The sequence below is a fragment of the Gallinula chloropus genome (genome assembly GCF_964237585.1).
Source record: "Gallinula chloropus genome assembly, chromosome: 24".
NCBI classification, from domain to species: Eukaryota; Metazoa; Chordata; class Aves; order Gruiformes; family Rallidae; genus Gallinula; species Gallinula chloropus.
Window position 1 is genome coordinate 7,052,631 of NC_140109.1, and position 12,407 is coordinate 7,065,037.

Here is a 12,407-nt window from a genome sequence, read left to right on the forward strand (position 1 = left end):
TGCCCTCACCCTCTCCTGGCACGCCCCGTGCACACGTGTGCTCTGCCCTCACCCTCTTTGCACGCTTACTGCACGCCCCGTGCACATGTGTGCTGTCCTGGCATGCCCCGTGCACACGTGTCCTCTGCCCTCACCCTCTTTGCACGTTCACTGCACACTCTGTGCACACGTGTGCTCTCCTGGCACACCCCATGCACACCTGTGCTCTCCTGGCATGTTCTGTGCACACGTGTGCTCTGCCCTCACCCTCTTTGCATGCAGCTTTGTGCACACGTGTGCTCTCCTGGCACACCCCATGCACACCTGTGCTCTGCCCTCACCCTCTTTGCACGCTCACTGCACGCCCTGTGCACACCTGTGCTGTCCCTCACTGCGAACACCACGCGTGGCCTCGCCTGCACGCCCCGTGCTGCACGCTCAACGTGCTCTGTGTGCACTCTCCTGCACCCCCCGTGTCCCCTGGCACACGCCGCACGCGCCCCGTGCGCGCTCTCCCCGTGCACGGCGCGCACACACGCCCCGCGTGGGCTCTGTGAACGCCCTGCGGTGAGCCCTGTGCGGGGCACGCTGGCTGCACGCCCTTGTGCACACCCTGTGTGCTGCGCTCACGCTCCCTTGCACGCCCTGTGCACTGTGTGCACACTCCCTTGCACGCTCTCTGCACCCCTGCACACTGCCTACTGTGTGCACACCCCCTTGTACACCCTCTGCACTGTGTGCACGCTCCCTTGCATGCTCTCTGCACCCCTGCACACTGCCTACTTTGCACACTCTCTGCACCCCTGCACACTGCCTGCTGTGTGCACGCCCCCTTGCACACTGCCTGCACACCCTCTTGCACGCTCTGTGCACTGTGTACACACTCCCTCACACGCTCACTGCACTCCTGCACACTGCCTGCTGCATGTCTGCTCCCTTGCACACTCTCTGCACACCCCCTTGCACACTCTGTGCACTGTGTGCACACTCCCTTGCACACTCTCTGCACCCCTGCACACTGCCTGCTGTGTGCACACCCCCTTGCACACTGCCTGCATGCCCTCTTGCACGCTCTGTGCACTGTGTACATGCTCCCTCACACACTCACTGCACTCTTGCACACTGCCTGCTGCATGTCTGCTCCCTTGCACACTCTCTGCACACCCCCTTGCACACTCTGTGCACTGTGTGCACACTCCCTTGCACGCTCTCTGCACCCCTGCACACTGCCTACTGTGTGCACACCCCCTTGCACACTCTCTGCACTGTGTGCACACTCCCTTGCATGCCCTCTGCACCCCTGCACACTGCCTGCTGTGTGCACACTCCCTTGCACACTGCCTGCACGCCCTCTTGCACACTCTGTGCACTGTGTACATGCTCCCTCCAACGCTCACTGCACTCTTGCACACTGCCTGCTGCATGTCTGCTCCCTTGCACACTCTCTGCACACCCCCTTGCACACTCTATGCACTGCATGCACTCTCCCTTGCACACTCTGTGCACTGCATGGACTCTCCCCTGCACGTTCTCTGAGCTCCTGCACACTGCCTACTGTGTGCACAGCCCCTTGCACACCCTGTGCACTGTGTGCACACTCCCTTGCACGCTCTCTGCACTCCTGCACACTGCCTGCTGTGTGCACACTCCCTTGCACAGTCTGTGCACTGTGTACACACTCCCTTGCATGCTCTCTGCACACCCTCTTGCACACTATCCACTGTGTGCACACTGACTTGCACACTCTGTGCACTGCATGCACACTCCCTTGCAAGCTTCCTGCACACCATTGTGCACACTATGCACTGTGTGCACACTCACTTGCACACACTCTGCACTCCTGCACACTGCCTACTGCATGCACACTCCCTTGCACACTTCCTGCACGCCCCCTTGCACACTATGCACTGTGTGCACGCTCCTTTGCACACTCTGTGCACTGTGTACCCGCTCCCCCAGGGGTCTGTCTTGGGACCAGTGGCTCTTTAACATCTTTATCAATGCCATGGATGATGGAATTGAGTGCACCCTCAGCAAGGCTGGGGTTGGAACCAAGCTGAGGGGTGTGGGTGACACAGCAGCAGGACAGGAGCCATCCAGAGGGATCTTGACAGGCTGGAAAGGTGGGTCTGGGTGAACCTGATGAGGTTCAACACTGCCGAGTGTCAGGTGTTGCACTTGGGCTGGAGGAATCCCAGCCATAGATAGAGCCTGGGAGAAGAGCTCCTGGAGAGCAGCCCTGCTGAGAAGGACCTGGGTGTCAGGGTGGGTGAGGAGCTTCCCCTGAGCCAGCAGTGGCTCTGGCAGCTGGGAAGGGCGATGGGATCCTGGGCTCCATCAGCAGATGGGTGGCAGCAGGGACAGGGAGGGGATTGTCCCTCTCTGCTCTGCCCTGGGGAGGCCCCAGCTGGAGTCCTGTGTCCAGAGCTGGGGCCCCAGGACAAGAAAGATGTGGGACTGGTGGAGAGGGGTCAGAGGAGCCCCGGAGGGGATCAGAGGGCTGGAGCAGCTCCCCTACGGAGAGAGGCTGAGGGAGCTGGGCTGGCTCAGCCTGGAGAAGAGAAGGCTGTGGGGGGACCTCATTGCAGCCTCCCAGTCCCTGAAGGGAGCAGAGGAACAGGAGGGGAATCAGCTTGTTCAAGGGCAGAGACTGGCAGGACAAGGGGGCTGGAGTGAAGCTGGAGGAGGGAAGGGGGAGAGGAGAGATTAGGGGGAAGTTCTTTGCAGAGAGAGTGGTGAGGGGCTGGAAGGGGCTGCCCAGAGAGGGGGTGGGTGCCCAATCGCTGGGGGTGTTCAAGGCCAGGTTGGCTGGGGCCCTGGGCAACCTTGTGTAGCTCCAGGCCTGGAGGTTGGTGTCCCTGCCTGTGGCAGGGGGGTTGGAGCTCTGTGACCCTTGGGGTCCCTCCCAACCCAGACCAGGCTGGGATTCCATGATTCCCTTGTGCACTCACTGCACTCTAGCACACCGCCTGCTGCGTGCCCGCTCCCTGCACCCCCCCCATGCTGCGCACACGCTCCCCTCACGCGTCCCCGGCCTGCGCGCTGCCCCGCGTGGCCCCCGCGCGCTCCCCGCACACGCGTGTGCACACCTTTCCCACCGGCCCCTCGCACGCTCGCCCTGGGGAGGCCGTGGGGACGGAAGAGGGGAGCTCTGGGCGGGATCAATAGCGAATTAGTGACTTTACACCCGACCAAACGGTGCCCGGTGGCGGGAGCGGGGCGGCGGCGGTGTCCCCGCACACGTGCCGCCGCCGCCACCGCTGCCACCACCCACGTGTGTGTGTGTGTGTGTGTGTGTGTGTCCCCACCACCACCACCACCACCACCACCACCCCACCACCCAGCTCAGGCGCTGATCTCCACCGCGTTGACCTCCTCCTGCTCCCGGATGACGTGGACTCCAGCTGTCCGCAGCAGCCGCGGGGCAGCGCGGGATCGGGCCGGCGAACCGGGCGGCGACCTGTGGGTGCGCGTCGAGGCGGGCGAGCGGGCCGGAGAGCGGTGGTAGCGGCGAGTCGAACGCCCCACCGGCCCCGGCGAGCGCCCGGCCGCCGGCACCGGCGAGCTGGTGTAACCCGGTTCAACCGTGCCGCGGGGTTCGGGTGGCGAGTCCTCCTCTGCCTCCGGGGAGTCCTGCCAAAAGCCAGGGGTAGAGGAACTGTGCCTGGCAGCGGGGGGCTGAAGCGGGGTGCTGCCGCTGCCACCGCCGCCGCCGCCGCGCTACCGGCCGCTCACCTTGTCCTTCAGGATGTACAAGGCCACCGGGTTTTTGCGCTCGTGCTCACCGCTCCGCGGGATGCCCTCGGCTGCGTGGATCACAGGGTCACAGGGGTTGGGAGGGACCTGCAGAGCTGATGGGGTGCAACCCCCCCCTCTGCCAAAGCAGCTCCCCAGCTCATATTGCACAGGTTGGTGTCCGGATGGGGCTGGAATCTCTCCAGAGATGGAGACTCCACACCCCCCTGGGCAGCCTGTCCCAGGGCTCCCTCACCCTCACTGGGTGAGGAAGAGTGGGATAGGAGACATGGATCAAGGTGGGATGGGATGGGATGGGATGGGATGGGATGGCATGGGTCTACACAGGAGAGATGGATCAAGGTGGGATGGGATAGGATGGGATGGGATGGGATGGGACAGGAGACATGGATCAAGGTGGGATGGGATGGGACAGGAGACATGGATCAAGGTGGGATGAGATGGGTCTACACAGGAGAGATGGATCAAGGTGGGATGGGATAGGATGGGATGGGACGGGAGACATGGATCAAGGTGGCATGGGATGAGTCTACACAGTGGAGATGGATCAAGGTGGGATGGGATGGGATGGGATGGGATGGGATGGCATGGCATGGCATGGCATGGCATGGCATGGCATGGCATGGCATGGCATGGGATGGGATGGGATGGGATGGGATGGGACGGGAGAGATGGGTCAGGGTGGGATGAGATGGATCTACACAGGAGAGATGGATCAAGTTCTTGCACATGTTGCTACAGAACTCCCTGTGCTCCAACTTGAGGCCATCGCCCCTTGTCCTGTCCCCACAGACCCTGAGCAGAGGCTGCCCATGTCCCCCTGTGTCCCACCCTTCAGATCTTTATACCCATTGATCAGATCCCCTCTCAGGCTGCTTCTCTCCAGGCTGAGCAGCCCCAGCTCACTCAGCCTCTCCTCACAGGGGGGGCAAGGCGTTGCTTACCGTGCCCGTGGCGTTGGCACTGCCCGACCCGCCGGGGACTCACCCTCGTGCTTCAGGCGCTCCTCGTCCTGCTCGGCGTATTCGGAGGCTGGTTGCGTCTCCGCTTGTCGCTTCTCCCTGGGGAAGGAGGGAGGGATGTGGTGGCGCTGGGACCGCAGTGTGGGGAGCTGCCCATGGGGCAGCTGGGAGAGGGCACGGTGCTGCAGTGAGGGAGAGGAAGGATGGGATGGGACGGGAGACATGGATCAAGGTGGAATGAGATGGGTCTACATTGGAGAGATGGATCAAGGTGGGATGGGATGGGATGGGATGGGATGGGATGGGATGGGATGGGATGGGATGGGATGGGATGGGATGGGATGGGATGGGTCTACACAGGAGAGATGGATCGAGGTGGGGTGGGATGGCATGGCATGGCATGGGAGTGGGTTGGGATGGGACAAGAGACGTGGATCAGGGTGGGATGAGATGGGTCTACACAGGAGAGATGGATCAAGGTGGGATGGGATGGGATGGGATGGGATGGGATGGGATGGGATGGGATGGGATGGGATAGGATAGGTCTACACAGGATGAGGCAAGATGGGACAAAATAAGATGGGATGGATCAAAGCAGAATGGGATGGGATGGAGTAGGTTGGGATGGGATAGGAGACATGGATCACGGTGGGATGAGATGGGTCTGCATGGGAGAGATGGATCAAGGTGGGATGGGATGGGTCTACATGGGAGAGATGGATCGAGGTGGGATGGGATGGCATGGCATGGCATGGGAGTGGGTTGGGATGGGACAAGAGACGTGGATCAGGGTGGGATGAGATGGGTCTACACAGGAGAGATGGATCAAGGTGGGATAAAATAAGATGGGATGGATCAAGGCAGGACGGGACAAAGTGGGTTGGGATGGGGTGGGGTGGGAGGGTACAGAACGAGAATGGGCTGGGATGAGACAGAAGGGGACAAGATAGGACAGGAACACCCTTTGTGTTACCCCCAGCCGTACTTCTTGGAGGGTTTCCAGCAGGCACAAACTGTCACCAGGGTGACGAGGAGGAAGATGCCACCAGTGGAGAGGATTATGTAGAGGGAGCTCCGGCCTGGGAGAGAGGAATGAAGGGGGGGGGGACAACCCTCGCCCCTTCCTACCCCCTCCCCTCAAATTTTAGCTGGCAGCATCTCCAAGGAATAGCCAAGCCTGGGGGTGCAGGAGGGAGGAAGAGGTGGCTTACGGTAAACGGTGATCTTGACGGGGACGCTGCGGCCGTGGCTGATGGGGTTCTCCACCAGGCAGCTGTAGACGTCGTCGTCGGCCATGAGGACGCGGGTGATGGTGAGGACCTTCTGGTCGGGGGAGAGGAGCAGGCGGGAGTCGTTGCTGAGCGGCCGCCCGTCCTTCAGCCAGGTGTAGGTGGGCTTGGTGCCGTTCTCGTGCGAGCAGTTGAGGGTGAAGAACTCGCTGAGCTCCAGCACCGTCGAGGAGGCCACCAGCACTTGAGGCTTCGAGATTGGGACTGCGGGGAAGTGGAGGAGGGTGGGACACACACACACACACATACCAGGGGGATGCCAGGTCTTGGGGGATGGACTTAACGCAGGGGGTGGGATGTTAAAGTCCCACCGGGGGTGGAGCTTGGCAGCATGGGGTGGTTGAAACCCCAAAACTAGCTCCCAGTGGCAGACAGACACCCCAAAACCAGTTCCCAGTTGCAGAAAGCACCCTGAAACCAGCTCCCAGTTGGAGACAGACCCCCCAAACCAGCTCCTGGTTGCAGAAAGACCCTGAAACCAGCTCCCAGTGGCAGAAAGCCCCCCAAAACCAGCTCCCAGTGCCTTACAGACCCCCCTAAATCAGTTCCCAGTTGCAGACAGTCCCCTGAAACCAGCTCCCAGTTGCAGAAAGACCCCCAAAACCAGGTCCCAGTGGCAGAAAGACCCCTGAAACCAGGTCCCAGTTGCAGAAAGACCCCCGAAACCAGCTCCCAGTGGCAGAAAGCACCCTAATCCAGCTCCCAGTTGCAGAAAGACCCCCGAAACCAGCTCCCAGTGGCAGAAAGACCCCTGAAACCAGGTCCCAGTTGCAGAAAGACCCCCGAAACCAGCTCCCAGTGGCAGAAAGCACCCTAATCCAGCTCCCAGTTGCAGAAAGCCCCCTGAAACCAGCTCCCAGTTGCAGAAAGCCCCCCAAAACCAGCTCCCAGTTGCAGAAAGCCCCCTGAAACCAGCTCCCAGTTGCAGAAAGACCCCCAAAACCAGCTCCTGGTTGCAGAAAGCCCCCCAAAACCAGCTCCCAGTTGCAGAAAGACCCCCAAAACCAGCTCCCAGTGGCAGAAAGACCCCTGAAACCAGCTCCCAGTGGCGGAAAGCCCCCTGAAACCAGCTCCCAGTGGCAGAAAGCCCCCTGAAACGAGCTCCCAGTTGCAGAAAGCCCCCTGAAACAACTCCTAGTTGCAAAAAGCCCCCCAAAACTAGCTCCCAGTGGCAGAAAGACCCCTGAAACCAGCTCCCAGTTGCAGAAAGACCCTGAAACCAGCTCTCAGTTGCAGACAGACACCCTGAAACCAGCTCCCAGTGGCAGACAGACCCCCCGAAATCAGTTCCTGTTTGCAGAAAGACCACCAAAACCAGCTCCCAGTTGCAGAAAGCCCCCTGAAACAGCTCCCAGTGGCAGAAAGCCCCCTGAAACAGCTCCCAGTGGCAGAAAGCTCCCCAAAACCAGCTCCCATTGGCAGAAAGCCCCCTGAAACCAGCTCCCAGTTGCAGAAAGACCCTGAAACCAGCTCCCAGTGGCACAAAGACCCCTGAAACCAGCTCTCAGTTGCAGACAGACACCCTGAAACCAGCTCCCAGTGGCAGAAAGCTCCCCAAAACCAGCTCCCAGTGGCAGAAAGCCCCCAGAAAACAGCTCCCAGTGGAAGCAAGCCCCCCAAAACCAGCCCCCAGTTGCAGAAACCCCACCAAACCAGCTCCCAGTTGCAGAAAGCCCCCACCCCCTGAACAGAGGAAGATGTCCCATGGAGCACTCCGCCTCCTCCTCCTCCTCCTCCTCCTCCTGGCACTTACTGTCCACGGTGAGGTTGATGGTCTTCTCGCCGGTGAAGGTGTCATCGGTGATGGACACCTCCACCTCGTAGGCGCCTTCGTCGGCCAGCTGCAGGGGGCTGATGAGGAGGGAGCCGTTCTCCAGCACCCGGATGCGGTCGCGGTAGTCGGGCCGCAGGTTGCCGATGATCTCGGTGCCGATGGACTGCACCACGGTGACGGGCTTGTCGCGCTTCAGCTGCCACTTCACCACCGGCTTGTCGGCGCTGGCGCTGGCGTAGCGCACCGACAGCAAGGCCGCCTTGCCCGCCGTGCCACGCACCAGCGGCGTGGGGCTGGTGATGTTCACCCCCGCCAGTAGACCTTGGTGTGGGGAGACACAATGGGGTAGGGGTTGGGGGGCTGAGTTTGGGTTGGTTCTGGTTCTCTAAGGCTGGAGCTGTGCTGTGGACACACACCCCCACTTAAAATGCCCCCAGCGCTGTGCCCCTTGGATGGGCATCACCCATGTTGTGGGCATCACCCCAAAATCTGTGGGGAAGGAGGAAGGGGGGGATTTTTGTGTCCCACCCCCAGGTCTGTTGGGTTCTTTGGTCCAGCCAACCACCCCCCCCCTGGTGTGTGTCACTGTTCCCCGGCGCATCACGGGGCTGGGGGCACGTGCATCGTGCCTCACTGCTGGTTTTAAGCCAGAAGTGGAAGGATAAAAGAGCAGAAAAGAATAATTTGGGGTTGGGGGAGGTGGAGAACCCCCCCCCCCCAAACAGCCTCACTCTCCAAAATACAGTAGCATCACCCCCCTCCCTGACAGCCCTGGGGGTCCCATCCATGACCCCTCATCCCAGATAGCATCACCCAATGGCAAACAAATCCCATATTGAAGGGGAAAGAGGGGTTGTGAGGGGGTGTGAGGGGGGGGAAGAGTAGGAAAACCAGCTGGGGAGGGCCAAGCAGGAGTGAGAAAGGCTTTAACCAAGCCCTGAAAGTCATGGGACCTATTGGTATGCAGCGTCCGTCTGTCTGTCCCTCCCAGCAGCGCAGAGCTCAGCCCTGCAAACATGCCCCGACCTGAAAAATTTAGGGGGACCCCCCCTCCCCATAGGGAAAACCCAGGCACAGGATGGGAGGGGATGGAATGGGATGGGATGGGGGGGGGGTGGGTTTAATGCATCTTTGCCCACCGAGGATCCCCCAAATCGCTGCTCTTTAACCCATTCTTCCCTTTCTTAACCCTGGGGTTTGTTTTCCTCTCCTCTCTGGGTCATCAATTAGGGAGTTAATTAATCAATCAGGCAATATTCACATCTACAGCATCCCTGGCTGGCTCACGCTGGAATCCCACCCCAAATCCTTGGGTTTCCCCACTATTTATATTTCTTTGGGGATAAAAAAGCACAGCAGCATTTTTTGGGGTGCCCTGGCTGCGAGCCAGGCATGAGGTGGTGGTGGGGGGTGTTTTAGGGTGCTTTGCATCCTAAGATCATCCAGAGGGGGTCTGGGGGTGGGTTTTTTTGGGTCCAAGCTTTGGTAAAAGGGTATGAAATCACTGCTGGTCATTTTTGATGTTGTCAGACCTGGGATGGGGAAAGTCCAGGGAGAGCCCCAAAATGGGGCTATTTAGGAAATAAAGGATGGAGGCAGCTGGGATGGGGGTAAACAAGAGCCAGGTGGGAATTGGGTGGGGGTTATTGGGGGAAAGCCAAAGGGTGGGTTAGCAAAGAAATTTGGGGGTGCTGAAAAATGGCCAGAAAAGGGGGTTCAGGAGAAGTTGAAAAATTGGGGGAGGGGGATGCTTGGGGGGGGGGGGTGGCTGGTGGCAGATCCACCCCCCCCCCCCCCTCCAGCAAGACCTCCTTTTTCCTAGTGTATTTCTCAGTTCTTACTCCAACCCCCCCCTCAAACCCCTCAAATGCCCCCCTCCTTTCACTGGGTCCCACCACCCTCTTCACCCTCCTCCCCATCCTTCATCCCCCCCCCCCAAAAAAAACCCACCACAACCCCATGGAAAAAATGGGGAAAACCCATGGAAAAATGGGAAAACCCATGGAAAAATGGGGAAACCCAGGGATAAATAAGAAAATCCAGGGAGAAATGGGACAACCCCCCCCCTCCATCCCCTACCTGCGTGCAGCGCCAGGAGCCAGGTCACCGGCAGCAAGCAGGGGGGAGCGGGATGGCCCCATGGGGCGGCCGGCGCTCCCCACATTTCAGGCAAGCTCACCCCCCGAATCCTTCCTCTTCCTCACTCCGGGCACGTCCCTGGGCGCTCCCAGCTTGGCCTTTTGCCCAGCTAATTTCTTCTTTTTTTTCCCTTTCCCCTCTCTCTGCGTGTTGTTCTTCCCTCTCTCAATAGAGCCCTGTGTTGTCCCCAGCGGCTTTCGCCTCCCCAGCGGCCTCGAGCTGACATTTATTTGGGGAAAAAACATCCAGATTTGGCATTTCTACACACACTCCCCCCCCTACACACACCGCCCCTCTGTTACGACCCCATGTTTCCATGTTTTCCCAGGAATAGGGAGTTGGGGTGAGGTTGAAGGGGGGAGCATCACCCCAAGCAAAGGTTGGCCATCCTCTCCGCGGATAATCCCTGTGGGATATAGAGGTCTGAGCATCCCATTCTGGTGGTGGGGGTGGTGGGGTTTTTTTTTTAGGGGGTGGGGAGTTTGTAAAGCTGGACCCCAAACCCAATGGAGCTCTCCATCCTTCCCCCCCCCCCCTCCTTTCTTCTCTCTCTCTCCCTGGGCTTTAAAACGAAGCTGTGGTCACATCCAGGCTTTGTTCCAGCTCCGGTGCCAATTAGCGACGGTTCCCCAGGCACCGCTGAATAGGGCAGCAGGGGTGTGGGGCAGGATGCCCAGAGTCCCTTCCCAGTGCCTCCCCCCCCTACCCTGAGACCTGCCAAACTCATCACCCCAGTGAGCCACTGCCCACCCCCAACCCTGAGGAGGCTCCCCAGCCCCAAAAAAGGGGTCAAGGCCTCTGAGCATCCTGCTGCAGCGGGATGGAGATGCTCCAGGGGAGACTTTTTGGGGGGAACGTTATGGTGGGAGGTGTTTGGGCGGGGGGGGGGGAGTTTTTTGGGGGGGGGCTACTGTAGGGGGATGCTATAGGGAGGTGATTTGGGGGACCTTGGGGGGCAGTAAGGGGGATAATACAGAGGTACCTTGGGGGGATGCTATGGGGGGGATGCGGGGGACACACGTTGTGGTGGATAAGAAGGAATTGGGGGGGGTTCAGGGATGCTCTGGGGGTGCAGTGGGGGTATATTGAGGGGGCTGTCCGGGGGCTGTTCTTGAAGGTGACCAGGGGATGCGCTGCGGGGCGTTTCAGGGTGCGCAGGGGTTGTTTAGGGAACCCCCCACCCTGCCCCCCCCGCCTCCCCACTCTGTCCGCCCCAGGCGGGACTCGAACCTGCGACCTGGAGGCGATTGGGGATGGGCGGGGGGGGGAGTGGGGAAGGAGGCGGGGAGGGAGCGGGGTGTGGGCGGGGCTACGCGTGGAGTGGGCGGGGTTATGGGCTGGCCAATGGGCGTGGCCGTGGGGAGGGTGGGCGGGGCCGCGGCGCAGGGTGGGAGGGGTTAAGTGCGGGGGTGGGGGGGGCTACGGGAGGGGTGGGCGGGGCTACGGGCGTGGGCGGGGCTGAGAGTGGGTTGGGCGGGAGTAAGAGTTGGATGGGCGGGGCTAAGGGAGGGGTGGGCGGGGCTATGGGCGTGGGCGGGGCTATGAGTGGGATGGGCGGGGTTAAGGGCGGGATGGGCGGGGTTAAGAATGGGGGCGGGGTTAAGGGTTGGGTGGGCGGGGCTAAGGGCTGGATGGGCGGGGTTAGGGTGGGATGGGCGGGTTAAGTGTGGGGTGGGCGGGGTTAAGAATGGGGTGGGCGTGGTTAAGGCTGGAGTGGGCGGGGTTAAGGGCGGGATGGGCGGGGTTAAGGGCGGGATGGGCAGGGTTAAGGGTGGGATGGGCAGGGTTAAGGGTGGTATGGGTGGGTTTAAGGGCGGATAGGCGGGGTTAAAGGTGGGTGGGAGGGGTTAAGGGTGGGATGGGCGAGTTTAAGGGGGCATGGGTGGAGTTAAGGGCGGGATGGGCGGGGTTAATGTTGTGATGGGCGGGGTTAAGGGCGGGATAGGCGGGGTTAAGGATGGGGGCAGGGCTAGGGGTGGGGTGGGCGGGGTTACGGGTTGGATAGGCGGGTTTAAAGGGGGATGGGCGGGGTTAAGGGTGGGTGGAGTTAAGGGCGGGATGGGCGAGTTTAAGGGCGGGGGCGGGGTTAAGGGGGGATGGGCGGGGTCAAGGGTGGGATGGGCAGGTTAAGGGTGGGATGGGCGGGTTTAAGTGCGGATAGGCGGGGTTAAGGGCTGGATGGGCGGGGTTAAGGGTGATTGGCGGGTTTAAGGGTGGGTGATTGGCGGGTTTAAGGGCTGCATGGGCGGGGTTACGGGTTGGATGGGCGTGGTTAAGGGTGATGGGTGGGGTTAAGGGTGGGTGGGCGGGGTTAAGGGTGGGGGGCAGGGCTTGGGGTGGGATGGGCGGGGTTAGGGGTGGGGTGGGCGGGGTTAAGGGTGGGATGGGCGTAGTTAAGGGTGGGGTGGATGGGGTTAAGGGCTGGATGGGAGGGTTTAAGGGCTGGATGGGCGTGGTTAAGGGTGATGGGCGGGGTTAAGGGCGGGATGGGCGGAGTTGAGATGTGAT

At 60.9% G+C, this 12,407-nt stretch overlaps 1 protein-coding gene across 1 annotated transcript; it reads right to left on the minus strand.

Annotated features, from left to right (window-relative positions):
• Positions 1-3,324: 3,324 nt before the first annotated feature.
• On the minus strand, positions 3,325-9,924 carry HEPACAM (hepatic and glial cell adhesion molecule; the record flags this gene model as incomplete). The annotated part of the gene is made up of 7 exons (XM_084274900.1): positions 3,325-3,612; positions 3,715-3,785; positions 4,723-4,796; positions 5,683-5,776; positions 5,909-6,190; positions 7,740-8,081; positions 9,840-9,924. The coding sequence occupies 7 exons, from the start codon at positions 9,922-9,924 to the stop codon at positions 3,325-3,327; spliced, it is 1,236 nt and encodes a 411-aa protein (XP_084131026.1).
• Between the last annotated feature and the right edge of the window lie 2,483 nt (positions 9,925-12,407).